A 27,989-nucleotide genomic window follows, 5' to 3' on the forward strand; every position below is an offset into this window, starting at 1 on the left:
GGTCTCCACCTGCATGCAGACAGAACCCCTAAGGACACCCATCACCGTGTCACTTCAGACAGGGTGCAGGAGGTGGAGCAGTCGCATGGTTCTCTGCGTGGTAAGCATCAGCATCTTCCTATTTGAAATGTAATGAGGAATCCCCAAAAAGGCTCATGACACCCCTACAGTGATCAGGTGTCCTGCCAACTTTTCTTCTCCAATATACTTTCTGCTGGTGATATGAATAGACAGAAATGCAGCAAGGCGAGCTCTTTCCGTATTAGGGAATGCCCTTAGAAACTTTGGCTTTTAGAAACCTTATCTAGAGGAAAGCAGCTTCTCTGGGGCAGCAAATTAAATCGCTTTAGTTATGTACTCAGCTCCTTCTGGCACAAACCCTAAAAGCTTGAAATCCTTTGCTAGTCTGTATTTTGGTGATGCAAGCTTTGGTGCTTTTAAACCATTTGAGAAGTTAGAACGATGCATTAGATGGTGGCTCAATGCCAGAAAAAGACTTGGGCTGGATCTAACCAAGGGTCAGCACAGGCACCACGCACAGTATTTATGAATATTCCAGGCAAAGGAGCTGATTTAATGCATTTATTTCCAGTAAACAGGTGCCTAAACAAGTGTAGGTACCTCCATGCTTTTAGATGATGGAGCAGTTTTAGGACAGTAACTGCATTTGCTGCATTGAACCACAGCCTGTATTTACGTGGCATTGGCTGAAAACTTTTTCTGCACATCGGTCTGACAGAGATGTTACTGCACCAACCCGTGCTGTAGGTTTTCTTGACATTTGCTGAATCATCTCATCGTGGTTATGGACTTTAATAGGATGTCAGAGTGAGATGGCCATTTCTGTGAGCCAGCGTCACAATTCCCAGGTTGGATATTTTTCACTGAAGCCTGACTTTGTCAGAGCCTTGTGTGAGCAGTGTTTTCAGAATGTCCCTTCACTAACTCGCTGTGTGACAGCGCTGCGCTCCGCAGTGGCTGTGGCCATTTCTGTGTGATGCACAGGGACCTTCAGGACAGGGAAATAGCATCGTATAGACCCTCACTGGCAAAGACCAAGGAGCCATGCCATGCATGTGTGTGTGTGCTCTGTCTTTGTCCTCTGTGTCACCAGCGTATGAAGCATTTAGTAGCTAATTAATGACAACCCAAACAGTGCTTTTGCACGACTGTCTGACAGATCCCAGACTGGGTGAGCAAGGTGAGGAAGAGCAGTGATACAGATCGGTAATGTGCGAGGAAGATTGTGTGTCACCCTGTGGTCAGAGAGGCAATGGTCTGCAGTCTCCTCTCTTCTCGGGTGCAGTCCCAGATCCCACACACACCCCTCCTCTGCATCAGGGCCACCTCGTGTCATCGGTCAGGCCCCTGCAAATGGACTTTTGTGCCTACAGCAAAGCAGGTGGGATCCAAACTGGCCCGTTTTAGTCAGTAACTGATGTCAATGGAATTAACATCCTCTGGCTTGGGATAAATACAGTTCTTCCTTTTGCTTTTTGTATCCTGCTACGTAGCAATCTCTGCAGTCCTTGATAACTCCTCCAGAAAAAGAGATTCTTGTAACCTGTCTCTGTGAATCAGGCTTTTGGAAGTGAACAAATGACTCAGATTTAAAAACAAAAGATCCCACAGCATTTTCATTCAAATTAGCTGATTTAGTGCTATCGGCTAGATATTAGTAATGGTGTTGCATGTATGCTACGTGCATATGTAGCACAGTGTAAGTGCTGCAAATATGTCTTATTAACTGCACTTGGGATTAAAATAGATACCTATAGCCAGTTTATAGAAACCAAGGGGAAACATTAACAAAGGCTTAGCTATGATTCAACAAAGAGCTCTGTTCTGTGCCTGTATTTCCTCGCACCAGCCGGGTGGCTTTGCTTAGCTTGCCTGGCTGGGTTTTGGCTCTGATCATTCACTGTGTACCAAAATTGAACTGAATTGTGAAAATGAAACGTACTCTTAATCTGTCTATTGGATGGAAAATGAAGTACCTTGTCAAAGTTAATTTTCCATGGAAGGAGGAAGATTTTACTTCAAGTGAAAGGTTGATTTATAGCCTGCAGTATAGGAAGTGGCATCTGTTTATGTACAGGACAATTTTTTTGAATATTTTAATAAGTTGCTAATTCATAATGAGCAATAATGCTGCCTTGTGCTTTTTCAGAGAGGTTAAGCTTTCATTATGGGATTTCTGGGTTTCTGTTTGTTTATTGTATTTAAAGATGCAAATAATTCATGCATAATAATTCGTTTTAAAGCACCTTTCATGACAGGTGACGTTTTCTGCAATGAGAGAATCACTGCCAAGATAATAGACCATCAACTTCAACTAAAGAACAAATTTCAGTTCTTAGGTGAGGTCTGACATTAATCCACATTAGACTTATGCCAAGACTGTGTATTTTTTCTTATCTCTAGGTCAGTATTGGGTGTGCAGTGTATGGATCCTTTCTCAAGAGGAATTAGTCTGGTTAATGGACTTATCACCATTTTAAGCTACAAGTTTCTAAAAAAGCAGAACCTAAACTCTTACCAAAAAATATTCTTCAAAGTTTCGCTTTATGAAGACTGTAGAAAATACAGAATATCAGAATTCTGCTCATATGACAAATGCTTTTTTGTTTTTACAGCCTACTGATAAAAGCAAGCAATCCTACAGATAACACTGTGGCATAGCAAAGTGCATTCTGCTCTGCCTACCACTGTTTGAAATTGGAGGATTAAAACCATCTCTTGTTCCTTTCCACTAAATCTTGAGCTCCTTACTTGGTTTTTATATCATCAGATCCCACTGATTTTTAAGTAGACTAACCCAAGATTACCAGAAGGAGTGATACCAGTCTTCATCCGCATTGGTTTATAAATCCTTGCGCTGATAAGTATGTTTCTGGAAGCAAGGAACACTGTGATATAATGTAAGAGTCTCAGAACAGGTCTCAAAACATCATCCACTTTGCTTTAATTTCTTAAATAAGCTGCTTTTTTCAGTAAGACAGCTCAATTTTATTCCCTCAGGAACCAAACTTTTGTAGTCACTTGCCATATGCATCATGGGAATAGGAAAAAAAATAAAGGAAATATGAAGTTCTGCTGCAAGGAGAGTGCAGAATTACAAAGAATAGGTAAATTTGCACACTAGCTCCACTTTCACCAAAGAAAATCTCTTAAGGTTCATGAATACTACATAGTGCAGTGTGGCACCCCTTATGCAAACCCTAACCAGCATCATTTGCTCTGTTTGCTACCAGCTAGAGGTGCTACTGATTGGGAACAGCAGGGCCCAGGTTTGTGTCACAGCTCCGACCTCTGACTGGTAATTGTCTGTCTCGGGTCCTGTCCAGTCCGGCTCCTAACAAGACCAGTGGGAGTTTCAGCTGAGACAGCCTTCAGGATTTGGTCTATTTATTTAATTTGTGTCAAATATCACTATGCAGGCCTTTTGCCTGCCAGATACTGAGGGTTCACCTTTTTGGAAGGGAAAAGAAAAATATTTGTTGGGCTGGTTTTTTCCTAAATGAATGCAGGTAATTATTTTTGGTTACACAGCACACACATTGGCAGTTAAAATTTACACCCGTGGTAGTTGTTTCGAACAGCTGAGAGAGAGAGAGACAGTGTGTGTGTGTAAAATATAACCATAACGAGTCTTTTTCTGAAAAAACTCATAGTCTGATACCTTTTGTTATCCTGAATAGCACTGCAGAGTGAATAGATCCACTGGCATCTCTTCAGTAAGATGCTGCTAAGGGGAAGAGTGTCATTGTAATGGTCAAATAGGCTCCAAATATAACTACCAGTACGAAAAGGTGTCAGCTTCTAATTTTACTATTGGGAATACTAAGAGATGACTGACTGGAATTTGTGCCTAAAGCACATTAAAGTTCAGGTTCTCTGAGGCACTTCCTAAATCACAGTTTTCAAGCCATTCATCCAATTGACTTTATATAAAAACACCTTTCGATACATTAGACATGACAATGGCGATCATTAAACCATTCAGGTGATGTTAAACGGCTCTCATTAGTACCAAGGCAGCCCGTACCTTTGCAATGAGTTTGTACAGTCAGATCTCAGACGTGGCCCAGCTGGAAACAGCAAAAGGCCGATGGAGGCACCTCCTTGGTGCTGATGCCCAGCGCTGTGTTGTCTGTGGGATGCCCGATTGCCCTGGGAGGTTTCAGGGTCTGTTTCTGGGTCTGCCACCACCTCCAAGACCTTGAGCACAAGCTAAGAACAGGCTCACACTCCTGTTTTGGCACTAGCAAGCTGCTTTCCTAGCTCTTGAGATGAGAATGGTGGTCAGTGAATGATTTTGAGACTTTTACATTCTGATAGGAACGCAAGGGAATGCAGACCTGTGATGGTTCACACTGCAGAGCCAAAGGGACAGGTTAAGTTTGTTACCTTTCCTTTCAATCCAGCCACTCCTCTCTGCTGCTCCTTGCCAGGCAATGGCCATTCAATGTGCTCACCTTTGGGTGCTGGGAAGGGATCGCTCGCTGCAGGAGCACCGCTTGTGGAGAGGGTTGGTGAAACCCTTGCGCTACGTAATCCAGTAATTTGTGTTGCCTTGGGTAAGGAGGCACCTGAGCAATCCCCATGCTGGTGGTTCTGCTCATTCACTGTTCACACTGCAGAGGCACAACACCCTCAACCCAACCTGCAGACCACTTTGAGCAGTATAAACGCAAAACGGTTTAGTCAGTTTAAAAAGAAAAAAAAATCACATGAACATTATGTTTATTTCTCCAGCAGAATCTTTTTCTTTCACAGTCTTTCAGTTGCTGCTTTTCTGAAGAGTGCAGTCTTTATTTCAGACATCTGCCTATAGAAAATAAGTCTTTTTTTTAAAGGGCACATTGAAAGATGAAAACTGAGGCTCAATAACTTAATCAGCATACAAATTACACAGATATAAAAGTTCTCTTTCATTGTCTTAACTTACAGTTTATTTTGTACAGAATTCATTATGTTATACATCTAAGACTTATTATATTGTATAAATACCTTGGGTGTGATGTATATACATATTCAGTGTTATAGATTCAGCAATTAATGTATGCATTTCACAATACACAATAGTGTATTTCAATGTAGTGCACATGATTTATATTTCAGAAAAGAGCATATCCGCTATGAAAAAATTGGTATTTCATTCATAGGGTACTCTACCTTGAAATACAGGGCTTTTTCCATTCTAGAATGGACTGTTCGTACTGCGTCGTATGGCTGTAAGATTTTCTTGTACATTCCCCATGAATTAAGAAACAGCAGCTCAAAAACGTTAATCTGATGGATGGAGGAGAGCAGGGCACTGGTTTCCTAAGTTCTTACTTCACTGGGAAAGGTGGCGTGGCCAAGCCACGTGGAGCTGGGCTGTGTGCGATGGCCACACGGAGCAAAAGGCTCTGCACTGATGAGCTCTGGCTTCTCCCCTCTCCGTCTGCCAGAGCTCAGCTGCCATAAATCACCCAGCTCCGGCTACAGGAGCTGAGTGGCCAGCATCAGCTTCATTTCTAAAGGTCCCAAGCTCCCCATGTTCTGTTAATCCACTCTTTGCTTGCAGAATTGTTCCCGGGTGTCTCCTGGTATATGTACTGATACTGCACACTGCCTTTGCTTGATAGCAGGCAAAGAAACTCGCTCACAGGGTCTTCTCTGTACATGCCATAACATGTGCTGTTTGTTCAGTGTTAAATTGCAGGTGTTGCTTTTCCTGGGCACCTACTAAAGCATAATTCTAATTAATCTGTCAGTACGGTTTCTGTTTTCTTTTTTAGACATCCTAGTTTCCTGCATACGTACGTACGTGTTGTGCCTCTTGATCATCTGGCTACCTTTGCTTTGTAATCTCACAAGCAGAGATTCTTTCAGCAGTGTATAAATGCTGTCCATGTAACAGCAAAGCGGAATACTGTATATTCCGTGAATAAAAGACTTTCTTTTAAGAGTAATTGAAAAAAAAAATAGGTCAATCAAAAAATTATAGGGTTTGTAAATATTTTAAAATTACACTTACTTACATTTAAAGTATGTCATCGTTTTGAAACTAAAACTTGAGATATTTGTTTCATTTAAAAAGGACTGATCAACTCAGAACTGTATTTTGCATCAAATCTATTACTATAAACGCTTTGCCTTTTGATTTTATGAAAAGTAGCATAAGTGCTTAAGCCAGCATAAATCCAGAACAACTCCACTTTATTGGTGCTATCCCAGTTTTACTGAGAATAGGAATCTCTCTTCCCACTTCTTTTGTTTTTCCTATTGCCATTTTTCTGTGTAAGAACATTCACACAACAACATGTGATGTAAAACAAAAAGAAAGGTTAGATGTTATATGCATCTGCAGTTGAACGCTTCTGTCACCCCCTTGCCAGATTTAGGGAAGAGTCTTTTTGTGGACAGCTGTATCCTATCCTGTTGTTCAGCTGAGCACCAGCAGGGGCTGTACTCCTACCCAACGGGCTGTATTTGCGATTTAACTTTGGGAAGATGTGTGATTTACCTTTGGGATGCCTGTGACTGCCAAAGTCATGGCTCTGAACAACCCCCTAAGCACTTCACTGAAGAACTCATGACCGCGCTGACAGATGCTGTGCCGAGCTAGGACCCTACCACCCTAGAGCACAGGCCCTAGTTACACACCAGTTTGTACTCCAGAGTGTATTTTAGATACGTGCTCACTCAGACACCAGAATGGAAGTATTTCTGGTCCAACACTAACAGTCCTGGAGTCCTCACTTATAACTTTCTTTAGCTGAAAGCACAGGGGTTTGCAAGCCATGTGGCAAGTAAACACAGCAGGTAGGGCTGTCCCTCCTCCAATTTCTGGTTCAACACTAACAGTCCTGGAGTCCTCACGTATAACTGTCTTTAGCAGCAATAGCTGAAAGCACAGGGGTTTGCAAGCCATGTGGCAAGTAAACGCTGCAGGTAGGGCTGTCCCTCCTCCACACTCGAGCATGCAGCCTGAACATAGAGCTCCTGGTAGGTACAGTGGACACCTCAGGTCCAAGTTGAGGGACACACCAGTATGGCAGTAGAGAAGCACCCTCACTTAGCAATGCTCAGTCTTTCAAATCACAGCCTTGAAGGGACATTTCCTGAACACGTAAGTAAAGCTGCTGGCTCTGGTACCTGTTGGTGAGTGAGAGGAGCAGCTCACTCCAGTGTCAGTCCCTGGGCACTCAGTGTGCTCGTGTGGCACTGCCTGGGGGTGGAGGTCACCATCTGCTGGTGGACTGAGCAGAGCCAGGGCCACAGCGATGAGGCCTGGAGCCCAGTCCACTGCTGCGAGCTCATAGCTGCACTGGTAAACTGGTGGATACACACTCGTGAATACAGCTGTGCTGTTTGTCCTCTGCAACTGCCACCAGCGAGCTGTTTCCTCTGATTTCAAGACTAAGTTTATTTGGGGTTGGTTTATACTAATTTACTCTTGTGCAAACAATACTCTTGCTTTATGTATGGCTGGGCCAAATACAAAACAACACGTTGGGTAGAGAAGTTAAATTCTAAGCAGCAATTTTTCTGTTGTTAGTAATAAGGATCATAGGAATTCATCTTTCCTTACGAGGTCTAGATCTTTTAAAGAGGAGAGAAAGTTTGTGAAACGACCCAAGATTTTATCTGACACACAAGTGTTGCATCCCTTATAAAACAGGAGCGTCTCTGTGATTATTTTACCTACTTAAAATTAGATTATAGCAGATGCCATCCTCTCACTACACAGTTTAGTGCCGGCAAACATAAGTCTCACTTATATAAGCCTGGTGTCCTCACTTTCTCGTCTCACCATTAATATTCTCCTATTTTATAGCAGGTACATTAAACACGCTCCCAGTTGAGGGTTAGGACCCAAATACAGAATTTCCCATAGTTAAGGTTTTCTGGTCTGTTCTAATATCAGAACTGAATTATAAAATTCAAATCCTATCTTAATCTACCTAAAAGATGGGAAGTATGCGGTATGTAAGGCAGTTGTAATTTGGATCTTGTGTTTATTGCCCAGGATCCATCACAAGAACGTGTGCTTTATTGGTTTTGTTAAGTATTATAGATTCAGGGTTGTTTTTTCTAACTGTAACTTATCTCAGTGATCCTTCAGTAAAAAAAAATACACGTAATGCATATGAAATGGCAGGTTTGAATCTCCAGTATGTTTTCCTTGTTAAAATTGGAAATAGTCGCTTTATAATGTGCCCAGTGTGTCTTGTCTTTTCTTCTTCCTTTTCCAATGCAACACGGTGTAAAGTTTTCCTCTGTTTCGCCTTATGGTCAGAGGTGTTTTAGACAAGGTCTGGGGCATCAACTGCTGAGCATGGACTTCCTTGTCCTGCTAAACTCTTCCTTCAATGCATTAATTAATACAAACAGTGACTCCAAGCCTTTGCTTATTTGCTAGGAAATTTCCTTCCTGTCCCATGCATTCCAATACCACACTTGACTTGCTCACCCTGATAATCATGTGTGTTGTCAACCAAGCTGCTGTTTCAGCAAAGCCTTTTCCTTTGAAGTATGTGCTGGTTTGTTGCAGGTTACTTTTTCATGTTAGCAATGACAAAAGTAAACCCAGGGCTACTCCTTGATTTTTATTTTCCAGGGTTTATTATTGTATTTACAGTTCCCTGTAAGAAGATACAACCCTTTCCCAGTAAGAGTTCTAATACCTTTCTAGGTTTCAAATACTAACGACCCATATACCCATACGGAAAGGAGAAAGATAATCAGTGATGAAGGAGGTATCTCTAGGGGCTGATGCAGATGAATAGAAAACTTAAATCATTATAAATACTACTGCACTACACTTTGGTACAACCGAAAAAAAACCCTTTCAAAGAAAATACTTCATGTTCCCTAAGTCAAATAAAATTCATAAACAACAGGAAAAGAAATTAACCACATGAGGGTTTTTATATATGTAAAAAATAATAAGACTACTTGGCTGCATTGCACATAGGCAATAAAATCAGATTCATTCAGATCCCTTTTAATGTAAGCCTCATTTCGGGCTGTAAGCAAGAAATGTCCACTGTGCTTTACAAAGGACGACGACTAGAAAAATCAATGCAAACAAATATCCCTTTCTTTTCTGATTTACCATTTATCATGAGAGATGACAAACAAATGACGTCTCCTCTGAGTCTGAGCGTAGTTGTATTAGCATTTTGCTAGTACCAGGCAGTATACAAAAACAGCCATCCTCTGTGAGACCTCCAACACCTACAGGTAGCTGTTTTAGGGGCACATCCTGGTTTGTGGTGAAACAGGTTTGACTCAGCCAGCCTCTTGTACCTGCTCAGTGACACCAGGTTATCATCTCAGTACCTCCAGGGTTGGGCTGTCGTGTTCCTATTGCTGACTGGACTGACTGCTCCACCATCCGTAAACAGAAGGCATAAAGGTGATTACAAACATAAGAAAGCAGTTTCACATATTGTCTTGCAGTCTTTCCATATAGTCCCTAAGTTCCTTGGAGTCACCAAGATTCATATCTTGGCATACCCATTTAATATTATCATCACTGTCAAATAGAATTGAATTGGTGTAGGGGCCTCCATCCTCCGGCAGTATCGTTGTATATGAAGTGAACTTTACTCGCTTCTGCTTTGGCCCAGAAGGATTTATAGGTTCACTTTTAACTTCTTTTTCACAAAGATACTCAGAAGATCTGAGGATATGATTATGAAGAGTCTTCTGAGAGCTCCCGTTAAGGAGAAAGTTGCTTTCTTCGAACTGCATTCCTCTGTCGATCATGGTAGTGCACTCCTCTGACGGGAGCGAAATGTCCACTGTGTTTTCCAGCAGTTCCACTTCATTGCCAAGCCAGACCCAATCATGGGAATGGGGGATGTTGCCTTGCTCGCTCACAGCAAACCTTTTATGCCTGTACTTCCAAGCAAATGCCACACAGTTAATCAAAAAGACCAAGATTGCTAAGCAGAAAACACACAGCAGGGCATACATGCCGATCTCCAGGTCTGTCAATCCTCTTGAAGTCAATGTGAGATCGCTGGGGCTGTTTTCTCCCGGTATTTCTACTTGCGCAGGGAAACCTGTGAAGGCAGTTGGGTTATTTTGGATCTGGCCATCCTCCAGGGACTCCTGATCAATGGGAGATATGAAAGTTGTGCTTTTGTTTGCATTGTCCTCGTGACTGGACGTGTCCTCGTGGTTTTTGGACCATTCTTGTGCTGTCCTCTCTTGTTCTGCAGGTTTCTCTATAGAATTGCTTGCATGGCTTTTAAAATCTGTATCTATCTCATCTATGTCATTACTGCTTCCTTTCTGGTCAGAATCTTTTTGACCAAACTTCACCTTGACGCTTCCCTTCCCAACAGCCAGAATGCTCTTCCGCTTTGTCTTCTGGCATGGCTCACTGATGACCATTTCAATTTTAATCAAAGGTCCTTGCCCGTCCCCTTCCGCCACTACCACAGGCCACTTGGACTGAAGGTTCTGGTGTGCAGACACCACCATCTCATCCAGTGAGGTGATGGTGATCGAGAAGTCCTTGGAGTCATAGATATCTAACGGCGTCACTGACCCATCACTGAACAAAAGCCACGCACTGACTACGGCTTCCTGGGGAGAGAGGGTGAGAAGAAAAAGGTGTGAAAGGTAGAAGAGCACATATCAGACACTCGGGTGTCAAAGTCTCTCAGATACTGGCAAAATACAGTTTAAATTTGGTCTATTTTGGTTTTTAAAAGAAAATCGAAATGCCTACTCATTTTTTTCTTGCAGATTTGTGTTCTCCAGACCACTCAGGCATTTAGCTCATCCTCAGGCACTATCAAAGACACAACCATCTGAATTTAACTAAAGGTGCTGACCAAAAAAAATGGACAGGTTTTTATCAGCCTGAAGTGAGATGCCTCTTTTGAATGCCAGGGCCCCATGATAAAAATGATCCCATTTCCAAAGTCCTGGGTAATTAGTCTTATGAAGGACCTATAATGGGGAATTTCTCAAGTTCTGCAGTTCTCATGCCATATTTAATACAATGTGCAGACTCATGTGTCAGAAAGGTGATCCCATTCAGCCCATCGAAACAAACTGGGCTAAGAACACAACTCAAAGCAATAGTTTAAATTTTCTGTCATGCTTTCAAATACACAAGATTATGTGCAGTATACGTGTAGTCCTTTTTGGGAACTATAGAAACACAAAACTGCCATTTATTAAGGATGTTTTGACTAAAACAATTTGTCTTGTTACTGCAAATTGGTAATGCTAGAAAGCTACCCTTTCTCTAGTGATATAGAGTCTCAATTCTATAACAAATACAATTAAAAAAGATATGTGTAATTTATTCTGTGGTCTCTTCAAAAGCTAATGAATCCCTCAGCCGATGCAGTTCAAAGGAAGCACAAACTCATCAGATTTCAGCAATGCAGATCATGAAGACTTCTGTACACGCAGCCAAACTGACTTTGTGAGACTATGGCAGCACAGGATTTCCACTGCTGTTACACAGCTAAGTCTCATTTTCCCATAGAAGAAGTGTCTTGAGTGGCACGTACGTGTTTTCCACAGCAATATGCATGCACAGACATGGCAGTCGCTTTCCCCAGCTGCCGACAAAGCACAGTAAACACAAATTACTTCTACATACCATTTTGGATCATACCTGTTTTGGGGTGTGAAGGATATCATACGCAGAGGTGGTAGAAACGATAGCTCTCTTACTTCCTTTGCTGATTTGTAAGGAGAGGGACAAGCCTGACACCAGTTGTACTCCGAGATCTGTGATGGTCACTCGGTCATCCAGAACTATCACTGTCTTCTCTGCCAAGATGGAATCGGAAAGAGGTGACAGAACCTGCAAAGAGAAAGCAAACTCCTTGCAACTGTGTTGTAAAGCAAGATTAGACTCTAATTGGCGGAGCACTTTGGATTAATCTCTGGTTCGTCACATCCGTGCATAAACTATAATCGATATTTCCCCCAAGACATCACATTCATTTGCTGCTAAATGACTTTATTTACAAAAGTAATTCAATAAAACAACCAATCACTTCAAAATTGAAGCCTCATCTCAACAATGGAATATAGATTAAATTAAATTGATTTGTTGGGTTTGTTTTTTTTAAAGTCATTTTTGTGTGGTCTATAAAACCTCCTATGAATGCAGTATAGCACAAGACCTAGTGTAAGACACTGATTAACACCGAAACTCAATAAGGGAACCAATCAGTACACAAAGCTTGGCTGATAGGAACTTGACCTGATGCTTTTATAGGGACAGAAGACCTGAATGAAATAAAAGTGAGATTTGCAAAGAGATTTTGAAAATGCCACTGAGTGCTTGTCTGCATTTTCCGATGCCAAAACAGTCCTGTCAGTTTGCTCGAAGGCTTTGTTTCTGACGAGCTCAGGAGGAGACAGTCGTCTTTCTACTGATGCCAGCAACAGCTGGTTCAGACCCAAAATACTTGAGGTGTGATTTATCAAATCCAACATGAGACATCATCAGTGGCGCCACCTGCACCGGCGCTGGCTGCCTCTGCTCTGTCATAGGAGCGAGAGGGACATCTGCCCTCTGTGTGACGTTTGGTTTGGGCTGAGAGGAGCCGAGCCTTAAAAGTACCTGGTTTTTGTGTTGACTACAAAGGAAAGTTAAGTGTGACTGGAACATTATGGGTGTTTGCACTTAATGAGAAGAGACCCACTGCTTGTGTTCCTTTCTTTTGATTAAGAAATATGCATTAAGTTAGATAAAAAGAAGGCTGGTGAGCATGAACACTGAAAGATTTCTGAAGATTATTTTTGTGTCCATTTTTTGCGTTTCATTTTGTGAACATAAAGGGACTAAATTTTCAAAGACCTTTAAGATATAAAGATACATGTAGGTCTTTGGTACAATTTCCTAACAGGTTCATAAGGTCCCAATTAAATTAAAATAAGCTAGTTGTGTGCATCATCTGGTTCACTGTTCAGAAAATCTATGTTACTAGTCATATTACCACGGATAAATCCCTTCAGAAGTTTCACCTGAGAGTATTTTATGGAAGTGGCAAATAGTAAAAATGAAAACCCATTCGAACTTTGTGTTTAGCTTGTCGTTTATCTGAGAGCTATAATTTTATAACTAACTAGCTATCATGTGTGTGCATCCAGAAGTCTCTAGGGAAGCTGCAGCAGCATCTTAGGCTGTACCTGCACCGTGGTGATGCCGTGCTCACGACCAACCAGAACTCGGCCGTCTTGAAGCTTGGCAATCCTGGGCTCTTCCACCTTCATGAAGTCAGTCACGAGGTCAGTGATGTCAAACTGCCACTCGGAGCCCAGCATGTAGGTCAAGTGGCCTCCCAGCTCGGAGGATTCAGCTACGAACTGCGTGAGGACTCGCACCATGGCGTGTTGGTACTGCAGGGTACAGCCTTTGCCTTTTTTCTCGTCATCCTCTTCATCCTCGCTGTCACGGGTAGGCCTGTAAATAGATCCACGCTTGTTATCTGCATTGCCGTGACCTCTGCAACACTGCAGAGCTTCAGGGGGGCAGTATTTTCAATTGGATTAATGTTATCGTCGTCTGCTACCGTGTGAGAAGTAGGAAACCAGATTTTGGATGTGTATGTCACTACATCTAGGTGAGATGCTTGAACAGCTTTTTTGTGCTGTACAATTTAAAAGCTGCTGTCACTTCTGTTAGTGAATTCTTTGTTGGAGTGGGACCTCCCAGCCACCTGAAAATATGTCTGCCATTGCTGAGATTTCAGTGGAACCACCACTTCTGCCCCGTGTCTCCAAGTGGCCGTCAAATCTGGCCGAGGGCTAAGGAAAGCAGCATGAAATGTTTATGAGAGGGCAGTTCTGCAACAACCTCCTGTAGCAACCCAGCAGGGATGGGAGAAGATTTTTTAGCATCCTTTCCTCCACCTTTGCCCACAACATTTGTATCACTTTGCTTATCTCTTCAAAACTATTGTAACACATTTGGGATTCCCTGCTTAAGTAATGCTGCCCTGCCTCATCCCACATTTCCATCTCGTGGGTTCATTTAGACCTTTGCATTGAGAAATATGCCATGATTTCACCTCATATACAGTTCATACAAGTGTCTGGTATATCTGGTCATGCAATGGCCACATGAGGCTTCCAAAAAACCAAGTTAGGGATTTAAACTGGACACCAGTTACTCGGATTGCACCATGCCAGACTGGTGAGACTACTACTTACCCCACAGAAACAACTGGAGCATTAGACACACTTTCTTGAACGTTTTCTAACTATCTCTCGCCCTTGTGAAATACAACCCGTGACAAAAGAACAGCTTTCCATAAGCCTCATGTATGGCATCGCAGTGATTTGGACGTGACAGCAGTGCTATCACACCTCACAGAATTTTGTCTGGTTTCCCATAAATTCTCTTTTCTTTGCTATTGTTTATTCCTTAGGATCTACAGATTCTCTTCTCACTTTCCAGTCAGGTATTAAGCGCTAGGTGGTCTCACTTTTACTCATTATGCCCCCATGCTGTGGAATTCATTGCTCAGACATAATTTGCCTTCTCCTTTACTTATTTATCGAGCCTGAAGCCACCTCCATAGCAAGGGTGGGAAATACAGGGTAAGCCTCTTATTTTTCACAGTATTTTGGGAAGTCATTTTGTGTTTACTGTGTTCCTTTATCTTCTCCTTTGAAATACCAGCTATGAAAAACTATTATAAAACAGAATTGCTTTTGTTATAAATTGTTTTATGACAAAGTTGGCAAGCAGTAAGCTGAAAATGTATCTAAGAAAAGCCCTTGTGCTCTTCAAAATGATTGAAAGTCCTGGTGTTACAGAATCTAATACACTGGAAATACATTTTCAATGCATCACTTGTTAGCTGAATATATATATATATATATATATATTCGGCCTCAAGTAAATGGTATTTTGTACAGCCTTTTTGGTTTTGTGCATGTAAAACAACAGTGTCCATCATTAGTCGCTGAATGAAACATCATTGAATAACCACTGAATTGTTAAGAAAAAAACAGGATCCTAAAATATGATTTACATTACGTACAGAAACAAGTCTCTCAGAATTAAACTAGCTGGGTATTTCAGGGAAACTTTGGGCTGTTCTTTCCTTCCCCACACCAGTGCCAGTCTGGACCGTGAAGGCAGCAAAACAGCCACAAGGAAGGGACTAGGAGGGGGAGATTCACAGAGCTTAGGTGGCCCATGCCTATTTATTTAGATTGCTTTGGGCTTTATAATGCTATACAAGAGTTTATGAACTAACGTTCCCACTTCCAATTGATTCCTGTTTTAGCCTCTTCAGCTCATCTAAACCGTAACACAGCTCTGAATAATCTCAGACTTTGGGAAAACCACGTTTAGCGCTGAGATTTGGAGACTTGACCTTTTTTAGTAATCCAGACAGTAACATCAGTGCCTGTGCAGAAGACATCCAGGTAAGAAATACTTACAGGATTCTGGGGAAAAGAGACACAGAACCAACTCTCTGTGGCTTGAAGAAGAATGTTCACATATTCAACATTCATGCTGACTTTATTTTACAGAACTAAATGTTTCTGTTACACAACCAGATGTTTTACGCAGATCCAATGTGTTACCGTTATTCATATCACTTCTGTGCTTATTTATTTCTACTTTTCCTGTTTAAAGCTTTAAACTCCTGGACTGTTCAAGAGGAAAGACACTCAAATCAACTTGGAGAGAAAGAACTTTTCAACCCTAGTCCCACACAGCTCATAAATGTGAGTTGTGGGAAGAATGAGCAGCAACAAGGCTGATGTACCTGAGGCACAGAGGGAGCACTCCTGCCCTTGTAACCAGGACTGCATGGGCAGCCAGCGCTACAACCACAAAATGATGATTCCAGTCCACCTCTTTCCTTGTGGTATCTCCAATAACCAAAGGTAAGGACTCGGTTACCTTACAGAAGCATTCACAGGTGTTTGTTTGTATACTTCTCCCTAGCAATCCATGGTTTCTATTGCATGCAAATGTGGAACGTGAGAACAGCATCCCTACACCATGGCACGGGCAAGGCACTTTCATACATCAGTGCAAAGTGAAAAGAGAGGTGTTTGAATTTTCAATGCGAGCTTTGCAAGTCTGCTTTACCAAGTACCGGCTCAAGTTCTTGCTTTTTTTTAAAACAGGTTATACCCATTTCCATTTAATAGCCACAAATCCAGGATTCAGTCAGTAAGTCAGAGCATTTTAGTGTTTTGTCTCCATGGGCCCAACAAAATGTTTGAGATCCACTGAATTGCATAGTTCCCTGTAGAGTCTTCAACTTCTTGTCCCAGTGTTTTCAGTAGGCTTAAAATCCTTCATTAAGCAGTGAGCTCATTTTCTTTTTAAGACATGTCTTCATCAATATAAGCTATTGCTGCACATTGTGCTTTTTCTCCCCGTGGTCACCTCTGAGGTTAGCTCTGGATATCTCTCAGAATCCTTCATATCCTATTTCTTGCTGCTTGGCAAACTCTCTGGGAAGATTTTTTGCTTTTCTGGAGTGCACCAAAGTTGCCAGAATTACATTTAATTTACATTTCACACAGAGAAAGCCTTTGCCAGAGAGCTGAATTAAAACAGCAGCCCTGTTACAAGGGTGCCTGCTAGCACTGAGCTCATCAGTGATCTGTCAACTTTCTATTATAGACGCTGTCTGTGAGCAGTTTAAGTATGTCTCTTTTAATTTCCTCCATTTTCAAACCAGGCATCAAATTCTTGGGCCAGATGCTAATTTTCTGTTAAAAAACCCCCAAAGAAATCAGTTTTGCTGGTTTTGAATTTGAAATACTCATTTAAAGTGAGTCATGTCTTTTACAAACATTTGCAACACCTCTAATTGAAAGAAAAAAATCCACGTTGGATACAAAATACAAGCCTCTAGAAGCTGATTTAGTGGAAGCTACAGAAATAAGTTGCACATAGTCCAAAAAGAAATGCAATTTGGTACCTTTACAGATCTTGAAAATACAGTCTACCTGTTAACAAAAATCTCTATGGCCTTATCTCCATAGGACATTAAAGTCAATTAACTGAAGGAGTGAATTGACGGCGTGTCCAAGCTTTGTGCGGATGTTGCTATTCACAAATGGAATGGTTTAAATCCAGTTGCACTTAATTTGCCTTAAAGGATGGCTTTACTTCTGAGTGGCAGCTCTCACACAGACAATTAACTAAAGCAGCTTCTTTTTCCTTCATATAACTTGGGCTAACTTTCCTGCTTTTTTCTCTAGCACCAGACAGGACCGAGGGAGAGCTACCACCTCATTAACCATTGGCAAACAGACTGCCACTCATAAGCAACACCCTGTCTGCCTTAACTCTGTTTCACAGGTTTTGAAGATTTATGCTACTCGGAGGTTTGCAGTCACCATGACTTAGCAATGGCTTTGTCAGCTTTGTTCAGTAAGGCCAGACACCGGTCCAGTAAATGGTGAGCCTGACACTGATGCTGTGTGATGTCTGCCTCCCTGGCAGCCTCATGAAAACAGTGTGCTTATCCCAGTTACAAATATTGACTGAAATTAAATTTCCAGCTTGTTCTGTGAGACTTCAGCCATGCAGTTCCTATTAATGTAAGTAGAAGCCACACATCCCATGTAAATGTGTATGTGTATGTATGTGCATAGAGCTAGTGCAAGAACTTCAAGAAGGTAATTATTTTGCAGATTCATAAAGAATCAAAATAAATGTTCTTGTTAGAGTAGCAGAGTCTGCCTGGGCCTCTTCTACACTCTAATATTTGACTTTAATTTCAATATATACCTTTCATTTGCTGAGACCGTGGGCTTTTCTGCAGCCCATTGCAGGAGCAGTTCCTGTTAGCCCGAGCTGGCGTGAGGAGCGCGTACCGTGCGTTACTCATGAGTTCATCCATGGAGCGACTCTCATCTGGAAAGGGAGGCTCTTCATTTCTACAGTAGCACCCACCACAGATCAAGTTCCCCTCTGGATAATAATAAAGGTTTGCCATGGATTTACAGACTACGTAAAGTATATTACTGCTCTTGCACTATGGGTTTTTTCCCAGCTTCTGGCATAAATGCAGCCCGTTTTTTCTTTCTGATCCTGGAACAAGTTCCTGCTCTTACAGCAGTTCAGACCAAGTACAAACCAAGTTCAAACTGAGCTTGCCATGTGGTGGTTGTGAAATTTTCATAGAGAGCCTGCCTTTTTCATTGCTTTGTGGAAATCATTCAAGAAGGTAGGTAAGCAAACATGTCTGTAATCACATGTATTTTACAGTTATAAACATGACAGGGTTTACAGGGAGAAGCAATACATTTTATTAGATCAACAAACACTGGAAAGAACAGATGTGATTTGGGGCATATAAACAGTTTTTCAGGTCTGAAATAGAAGCAGCTACATTCAGATGAAGAACAGCCGTGCTGAGGCAGTAGTTTCACCAGCGTTTCTTTTGTCAACAGCACCAATAAAAACATGTAAAAGATTATTGTAAACCCAGTTACATTTTGCCATCTGGCTCAGCCCCCTCAGACAACTGAACCTGCACAGCCATGCTGAGCATGCACAACGAGCCCGTGGGGGAGCCAGAGGAGATAAGGAATGTTTGGAAGTGTCTCTGCACGATCCCTGTAAGAAATGCTCAACAATTTTACCTTCTGTATATTGATGAATTACTTTATACAGGGTTTAGTACCTGCTGAGCCAACAAGGGAGTGGTGTGAAGATACCAAGCCTAGTGGGCAGGAGAAAAATGGGTTTAATCTGTGTTGAGGTGAGGAACGAAGACGACCCATTACGATGCTTCCATGACTAAACCTGAGGACAGTGACCTGGCGGCCATGTGTGACTGAACCTAAATTTGAGACTGCCAAAGCCTGTTGGCAGGGACTTCCAAAAGAATCCACGAGTTAGATACCCTCTTCTTTTCAAATTAGTTTCCTTTAAGGACAGATACATATAAAAACCCTTGTGCAAACTGCAAATACTGGCTCTTACATGAAAATGAAGCTGAAGCAATGCAGTGCCATGGCTACCACACCTGCTGGGAAATGCTTGGATCTTCTTTTTTCCTCCTAAAAGATTAAAGCACTCTCCTCTCTCTCTTTCAAGCCAATTCTCAGGTATCACACCAGACAGCCTGCTCACCGTACAGCACTAACACTGTGTTATACACCCCGGGAGGGCACTGTGAAGAATTACAGGCTGAACTGTCGTTCAGAATAAGCAAATGTGGCCTCCCGGCTACATCACTGAATGAGAATTCAGAAACCAACCTGCAGCTCCTGACTCTGGTCCAAATGTCTTGTGTGCTTCAGGTCACCATCTAAAAACTCAGCGTAAAAACTCGCCCATGTTTAAGATGTTGGGAAACATGTAGCTATGAAGGAGATGGAGGCATAAGCAGACTGAAAATTCAAAGAGAAAACTAAAAAAAACCATAAGAAAAGCTACTAAAGCACAGGTAAAACCCATCCAAATCTAAAACCAAAGGAAATGTAAAAACCCTATGTACAAAGTAAATGTCAGAGTGAGCACAACTAATGCTCGTCCTACACTGCCTATTGATTTAGAATAGCTCCCTGAAGTTAAAGAAGATCCCCATGAGTGTTCCATAAAACACGAAGTGATTGAGTTGAAACCTTTCCCGTTCACATGGGCACGGGCAGTGCCATAAAGGACCAGCTGCAGATCTGGGGTGTGCCACCGTAGCCACGCTTTCTCTTCCACCCTTCACGGAAAACACTTGCTGAAGATGTGCCAGCAGTCCAGACACAATCTGACCAGCAGCAAACTCACACAGCTTGCCAGCTTGCGGCCACGCTTTCTCTTCCACCCTTCATGGAAAACGCTTGCTGAAGATGTGCCAGCAGTCCAGACGCAATCTGAGCAGCAGCAAACTCACACAGCTTGCCAGCTTGCAACCAGAGCAGACTCTCAGACCATCATCTTCATTTCAGCTGGCCAAATAAATCAGAACTGGACACCGGGGGGTAAATTTCCAGCATTGTGTGTAATGGGTTTAAAGTCAGAATGTCCACAACCGTTAAGCACAGTTGAATGTCTAACCCACCGAGTGTCACTGCTGGAAGTTTACTCCTATAATAAACACCATCAGCCTAATCCTGCAGCCTTTTCCTCAGCAAAATCCCCGCTGGTTTTAGCAGGAGCTGTGCCCAGGGGAGTGTCACCGCACTGTGCATGTTACAGGCAGGAGAAGGTAACTCAACTGAACCTTAAGCAGCCCGTGTCCATTCATCCATCACCTCGCACACCTCTTCCTGCCACAAATGGCACCTTTGCCTTTGTCACTGAAACAAACACACAGATTTCTCTTGCGCCAGATCCTCATCACCTCTTCTGTCATAGCCAGAAAAAATGTCCACATAGCCAAGAGGAAAGTCAGTCTCCTTCTTAGGAGATCATTATCTGAGTGTGTCCTATTATCCTTTGGTTTATGCCCTCATAAACTGTTAGATAATTCTCATCCACCGCTGTCTGTTTGGGCTCTTTAAGGCTCTTCGATAGCTGAGCAAGTGGAGTGCTTTAGCTTGAACTGCCACCGTGTTCAGCACTACAGTTACTGCTGCCAGAAATGCTTTTTCACTGCATTATAAATTTGAGCTGGTGTCACGCCTTGCTCTCCAGTAGTATTTTTCAACCTAGCCTGAAATCCACCAATATAGCAGTGTTCCTGGAAGTTCTTCATCTTGCAAACTGTCCAAATGATGGTCATTGTACAGTTGGTTTTTCAGCGGGGACTGATAGAACAGAGCTCAAAACCCCTGCCCCACTCCCCCTCTTTTTGTCCCATCCATGTTTGTCCTGGTAGACAGAACAGAGTTGCAGTAGGAGCATAAGTGGGTTTTTTTTTTGCCTAATTCAGCTCTACTAAATGCTGAGTCTGTACAGAGACTGAATAATCATCCAAAGTCACACAATCACAGCACAGTTTGGGTTGGAGGGGACCTTTAAAGATCATCTAGTCCAATCATTGCCCAGGGACCTGCCTCCCTCCTTGGCCCCATTTTATTTAGCACTGTAGACAGAAAATCACACACACACACAAACTGTTACAGATTTGCAGATCAGAATGTATGATACGATTTCCTGGGATTGTGTAGAATTGATTAATGCTCCAGGCAAAGCTGCTGACTTTTAAACTCTATAGATCAGGATAAAATGCAGCCTACTCATAGCACTGTTGGATGTTTTAATGAAGGCTAAGACAGACTGTAAAGCTAATTTTTAATAGGAGAGTGTAGATTCTGAGAAATACTCTAAAAATGTGTTGTGTTCTGAAATCAGAGGCCCCGTGCCTGTATCTGGCCTGTGCCGATGCTGTGAGCGTACCTTTTATTGGAGGTGACGGGTATCCTCCAGCCTTTGATCTGGCTGAGCTCCGTATCAGAGATCTCGATCTGCAGCGGGAGCCGGGGAACCCAGACCGTCACTTCCAGCTGGGTGGTAAAATGCTGGTAAGTGAAGTTAACAATGGTATCCACTTTGCTTTTCATCTCCTTGCCGTTAACGAAGATGGAGTCACATCTGTCAGAAACCTTAATAAAAAAAAAGAAAAAAAGAAAAAAAAGATTAATTAGGAAATGAATAAAAGTTCCTGAGGAAGCAGGGGGAATGATGCATCAGTCCGCAGACAACACTGATGTGAGTCATGCACATTGTATTTTCCATTTTCTAATTAGCAGCAAACAGTGATAAATGGACCCCAGGGAAACAGTTCTGCTTTCCTCAATGGATACTACTCAAGCTACAAAAATAATTTAATGATGTTGCATAACCTATCTGAATCTTTTACACGAGGCAAATTAAGCTCTTCATGAATCAAACTCCATGTGCATCAAAGTTTATGTTTACAACTTGCTTAAAGAACCTGGAAGAAATGGGGCCATATGTTAGTAAGAAAAAGACTGACTCAGAACCATAAACCAGAATCCTTGCCTTTTTCCTTGAGCACTGTAATGCTGAAAGACAAAGATCCCCTTATGGCTCGTGAGCAGAAGTGCAGCAGAAGCATTAATTTTTAGGACTCAGTAATTGTTTTAGCAAAATGTACTCATGGTTGCTCTACGAATTTACTGCCAAAACCAGGCCTGTGGGCTCTGTACCACAACTGAGCTGCCCTCTTGGTCTCGAGGATCCTTTGGTAAAAAAAAATCAAGGTCCTGAGCCCAGATCCTATTTATATAAAGAATGTGATGTAGCAATGCATTTTTCCCTGCATCCCGGAAAGATGGAAATCCTTCTTTGTGAGGTATAGGGTTTTAATATAATTATGAATGTGTGTGTATACTTTTAGATTTATATATATATATATGTATATATATATATATACACACATATATGTATTGTCTTTCTGCTTATCATCTCATTCTCAATTTGGCTTGATTTCCAGTTTCCACCCTCACACACACCCACATACACACACATTTAGACTAATGTATAACATTTATATATATGTATATACATATATATATATGCATATGTACATGTATTTGTATCTATATACAGGTTTGCATTCTGCTTTGAAGCCGTAGAGAGGTGACCGTCTCCAACAGAGCCCGTGCACTGGGTTTTAAAAGATTAAAACCCCAGCTTAGGAGATGTAGGTGTGTTACTGAAATGGACTTTGTTCTCCTGTCAGGACTGCTCTGTGTCATGCTGTGTAATGCACCGGGACTCGGAGCTGCAGGGATTCTGGCAAAGCCAGTGATTAAATTCTGGTTTACTGGAGTTACTGAGATAACTCTCATAGACTTCAGTGGGGAATATGCTGAAACACAGGTTGGTTTTGCTCTGCAAACGCACCTCAAATGTTTTCTCATCTTAACAGGAATTCGGAGTTACTGAGCCAAGAAACATTACAGAAAATGTGTAGCAGCCTTTTTTTCCAAAAGGCAGTCCTCACACATGATTGTGACATTAAGTTTGTCCCACTTTAAATTTTAGAATTTGATCTCTTGAGCTCTAACGTGGTACAGTGCTGTCAGATGGACAGTACCTGAGTTCAGCTGCCATATGGAGCATGTTTAAATCACAGAATTTTGCCTGCGTGGCTCTCAGAATGCTTCTAAGATTTATAGGCAACTTGCCTAAGAGCCAGTTACTTCAAAAGCACAATACAAGCACCTTTAGGCACGTCATTCAGTGACAGGTTTTACTTCCAGAATTACTGTGACGACATTGAAAAGTGTGGCAGTCTCAAGCCAAGCATGAGTGAGGAAACATCTGGGGAACATTGTACCAGCAGCTCTGTTGGTCCGCATCCACTGGACATCGACCAGATCAAGCGGCTGGTTCACACTTAGTGAGACCACTTTCCAGCAGTCCCTTTTAACATCGCTGTACAATAACGTCACTCTCCTGCGCTGCCCATCGTCAGCTAATGGCTTTGCTAAAAATATTGTCAAGTGCCTTGAGATTCTCAACAGAAAAGCCCACTCTCCGATGTTTTCCTCTCCATATGCAATACTCGTGTATAAAGCAAAGGAGCTGCATTTCCACATTTGCCCTTTTCAAATAATCTTCTTAGATCCTAATCAATGGACTGAAACTACAAGCAGTTGCTTTTTTACGAAGGGACTAAGCCAGGGTGTAAGGGATGGGGCAAAGTCGCTCTTCTGGAGTGAATACTCCTTCCACATAAATGCTTAATGAGCACAAGAATGTAAAAAAAATTAAATCTAGATTTCTGATAAAGAGCTTAAAATGGACTCCAGGCTCAGGAGTACCACAAATGAGATGGAGCATGCTCAGAATCTTTGTTTCCCCCCTCGTAATGTGTCACAAGTGGCTCTGAAAAGTTTAAGCGCATTAATCAAGCCCATTAATTGAATGAGCAGTTGAGATTCTAAATCATAAAGCCTACATCTAGGGAGTTTTGTGGGAATTAATACAAGACAGAAATAATTAAGAAAACTCAAAGAGGGAGGGATAAACATCAAGCCCGGATCAAGGGGATAACTAATATCTGACATGACAGCAGCTAATATTTTAGATTCTCTTCTTGCTGCTTAAAATTTTCTTGTCTTCTTGTCAGCAGGCAAGAAAGGTGCTAAATTAGGGAGCTGAAAGATGGGCTTTAATTGTAGCTGTAAAAATATCAGGCTAGGCTTACAAATTTCATAGATTATATGTCTAGACAGAGCCATTCAGCCATTTATATACTGGCCAAGAGGTAAGTATAAATCAGTACATATAACTATGCTACAGAAGCTCACAGTGGCCTTGTGAGTAGCTCAGTACCTTCCAGAAAATAATCCCACCTTGATAAGAGAACTTGAAGTGAGATGTTGCTGTTTCAGTTCTCTTGCAGGAATTTGGGCTTGCTCTGTTAGGTACAAGCAAACCAAAGAACTTTCTCCCCTTTTAGGTCTGCTCCATACTCCTTTAGTCGCACTGACTGCCAGAAGTGGCTGGCGATGCTGCCGGGAAGGGACCTGCTGCTGGAGGTTGGGGAGTGAACGCCTGTTTACAGCAGAAAGCACTCAGGCTTGCCGTGGGGCAAGCTCTGCCGCAGGGAGACACGGGCAGAGCTACATTAGCAGGTGAGTTATCGCACTGATTTCTTTTGAGCTGCTGGCTCTGAGGGAACAAAGAGGGAAAATCGCAGTTAAATCTCCTGCAAACACTACGCAGTGAGGAGACGCAGCAAAAACTTAGCACTGCCATCCTCTCATCTAAAATGCTTAGAGCAAGGCAGTTTGAAACAGTCTGTGGCTGGCCATTGACACAAGCAGATCGTGCTTTTTGAGACAGTTCACAACCAGGAGGGCAGGACGGCCGGCAATGTGCTCCAGTGTGCAGGTCAGGAGGAAGAGAGCTGCAATTAACCTCTGCAGGCTGTGAAGCAGGTGGTTGGCTTCAGTCCTCACAAGTAATTGTAAAAAAGGACAATTTGCCCTGTACAGCCTGTACAGCCTCCTCGTTTTAGACTAATCCAGTACAAAATTAGCTAGCAAGCCAAAAGAGTAATTGGGAAACCATTTAATGGTCAGGTCAGCAAAGGTTTACACACCCTTTGGGTGCACAGGTAAAATGTGAACGGACAAGAAAACAAATAACTCCTGCTGCGTGGCTCAGCTTTACACGCAGGTTTGGTTCCAAATTTCATACCCATACTCAGCTTGCAGGTCCTTTTGCAAGGAGACTGAGACAGATGTAACAGAAAAGAGCTGCAATCCTTGTGCCCGGTAACCACTCAGGAGTTTTTCGGTTAAACAAGACTTTGCTGCTGAATGCCTGCTTTGCACAACCATTTATTCCCCACCGCTCTCTTGCATGGGAGGAGAGAGCAAGATGGCTTGAGAGGTCCACCACACCGGCATCCCCTCTCAGCAGCACCTCAGGGCTTCCCCAGCCCACACCACTACTTCAAGTTCATCTGTTTTCACCTTCAGACATCTACTTCTCACTGATACCTACAGGAATGGGGTGTGCACACAGCTGCATATGAATATGTATAATGAATTGTAAAGGTAAAGTTACTACCCAGAGGAATTAATTCTGTTTAATTCGGTGTAAAGCAACAGTGGCTCAGTGGATGTAAGAGCGATACCAGGTACAATGCCAAACTGTCCTAAGGCACTGTTCATCTGTGAATTTTTGACACACAAAACCCAAAAGGATGGTGTTATTTTTAGAGTCCATTTATAGAAGAGGAAACTGAGGCATGTATCAGAATTGGGTCTAACACACAGTCTCTGCAGCTGAGAGCTACAGCCATTTGGTTAGCCTAAATGGTTTAAAGTTGAAGTTCAAATTCACCCTTGAAAAGAGGTCCTTTTTATACCTGCTTTCAAAACAGCCTTCACCAGTACAGGACTTCAGCAGAACTGGCCTTTAGAAATTGGGGTTTGGGGGTTTATTTTTGCCTGGAGTCAAAGTCTACTGGCAAATATTTCAGTGTAATGGGACAGATGTGCAGACTTTGGTTTTGTAACCCTGATTTTTCACCAGCAGAACCCAACCTTATTCCAATCCCTGCTTGAGACAACGTGATTTCAATGTCCAGCACACGAGGCAGAGCCCTGAGCGCAATGTGGCTGCAGCCACCTCCATCCCCTGCAAACATCGTGATTTCAATGTCCAGCACATGAGGCAGAGCCCCTGAACGTCGTCTGGCTGCAGCCACCTCAGTCCCTTGCAAACAGCCCCAGCCACCCGTGTCCCGTGGAAGAAGAGGCAGCAATGAGGGACCGGCAAATTGCGGACACTGATCAGAGGTCGAGGAGCAGGTACAGTGCTGCTTCATAGTGAATGTGTAAGGGATGCAAAGGCTGGGGCTATAAAGGGAACAATTGTAACAAGATTTTCAAGTGAATGGTGCCTAGAGGAAATGGCTCATTCTCATAATAATTTTAAAACTGTAATTTTTGTGGTATTTCCTCATTGCCTTCTTTTCTGCGTCTTCTGTGGCATTGTTCCTGGCAATGTCTTGTTAGCCCATTAGGAAGGACTTGCTGAGCTACTTCAAACCCTTACGTTGTGTATTTTTCTTCTGCCTCTTGCATCTTTTTATACGCCCATAGCATGGCTGTATCAGGGGATTTTTTTGTCTGGTTTGGATTATTTTGTACTTTATTATTGCTACACATTTGCTTTAGAAGCACAGTCTGAAATGGCTTCCTCAGCCTGAGGACTCTGAGTTACAGTTGAAGACAAAAAGGATTACTCTTCGTCCCATCCTCTTCTTTCTCCCTCCTTCAAACAGCCACTTACCTCTGCGCCTTCCCTGGCTCCTGTCCCCTCCTGCACCGTGCGCTGCCTGAGGCCATTGCTGGAGTCTCTCCTAAACCAACACAGGGATGCAGATACGCCTCATGTCTCCAAACAAACAAACAAAGGCTTTTCCCAAACCCTTTTCAGCTAAGAAATGCTGTTTTTATCTAAATTCAGAATTATGCCTACAAAATATCTTCTGGTTTTGGCCGTGGTGGTGTGTTAAGCCATGATATTAATTATTACAGTGCACAGTACTTGCCCATATGCACATGTCAAGTGATAACACAAAAGTAGAACTTTTAGTTAGATTTTTATTTCCCTTTTTAAAATTAAAACTAATTGGCCAAGGTGGAATTCCAGTTCTGCCCCAGGACAACACATTGTGAGGAGGAGACAGTGCCCTGGCTTCTGACACCCGTGCAGCAGTGCTGTGCACCTTCCAAAGTCCCTGCTTTGTACTATTGAAGCATTGCACGTGGCTTGCGAGGCTTAACAGCGCATTTACTTCGGGGTTTTTCTATGCAGTTGATTCTGGCAATAGTTGGGCCTCCCCCTGCCCCAGCTAATTCTGTGTGCTGGGGTCTGCAGATCATGTCTCCAAGCAATTTGAGGGAAATGGTAGATTAAGAACATAGAGAGGAAAGGATGGCAAATGCCATGATGCTGAAATAGAAACTAATGAAAACAGAAGTTTTATTCCCTTTTAATTTTATATGTGTGCAGAACAGTCTTGGAAGTGTCATTTTTGAAACACTCCTTTCACGTTAGTTTGTTTTTATTGGCGAATCAGTTCTCCAAGTGCTGCTGTCTGGAACAGCTGCTGTGGTTTCAGATATAAGGGCTGGCTGTAGGAATCCCTCAGGATACAGTCTAAGGTTTGTTTCCTACTTAGAAACAATAGCAAGAGTTCAAGTCAAGCATTCCCCATCCCATGTGTTCAATAGGTGCTTGCTGTTTATCTTATCAATGAATAATAATGTTACACGGCAACAGTCTACAAACTGCACGAGTCAATGCAGTCCAATTGCTGTATTACAAATACAAATACAATGATCTCCCCCAGCTTTCACTGGAGAAAATGTAAAAAACTTTAATATGTCAATACAAGCCTGAAGCATTTCCAATGCTCTTCATCTTAAGTAGTCTTAAATTGCAACATCTATTGAGAAGAAAAATCACATACTTCTACACTGAAATGAGAGGTCTCTCTGGTCTTGTTGTTTGGGGAAATTTGGATTGGGGCAGGACAGTTTGTCCAGCCCCCGCAGCACTGTGGTACCCTGCAACAACA

The 27,989-nt window shown here is 42.4% G+C and overlaps 1 protein-coding gene across 1 annotated transcript in view; it reads right to left on the reverse strand.

Moving 5' to 3' along the window:
• Positions 1-9,438: 9,438 nt before the first annotated feature.
• TMEM132B (transmembrane protein 132B) overlaps positions 9,439-27,989 on the reverse strand; it is a 42,366-nt gene continuing 23,815 nt past the window's right edge. The window contains exons 3-6 of the mRNA XM_010194259.1: positions 21,311-21,516; positions 13,171-13,444; positions 11,642-11,833; positions 9,439-10,593 (exon numbers count right to left, since the gene is read on the reverse strand). Of these exons, the coding sequence (XP_010192561.1) occupies positions 9,439-10,593; positions 11,642-11,833; positions 13,171-13,444; positions 21,311-21,474 (1,785 nt within the window). The 5' untranslated portion in view covers positions 21,475-21,516. The remainder of the gene's footprint in view (positions 10,594-11,641; positions 11,834-13,170; positions 13,445-21,310; positions 21,517-27,989) is intronic.

This window comes from Mesitornis unicolor, unplaced genomic scaffold, assembly GCF_000695765.1.
Source record: "Mesitornis unicolor isolate BGI_N332 unplaced genomic scaffold, ASM69576v1 scaffold2681, whole genome shotgun sequence".
Taxonomy (NCBI): Eukaryota; Metazoa; Chordata; class Aves; order Mesitornithiformes; family Mesitornithidae; genus Mesitornis; species Mesitornis unicolor.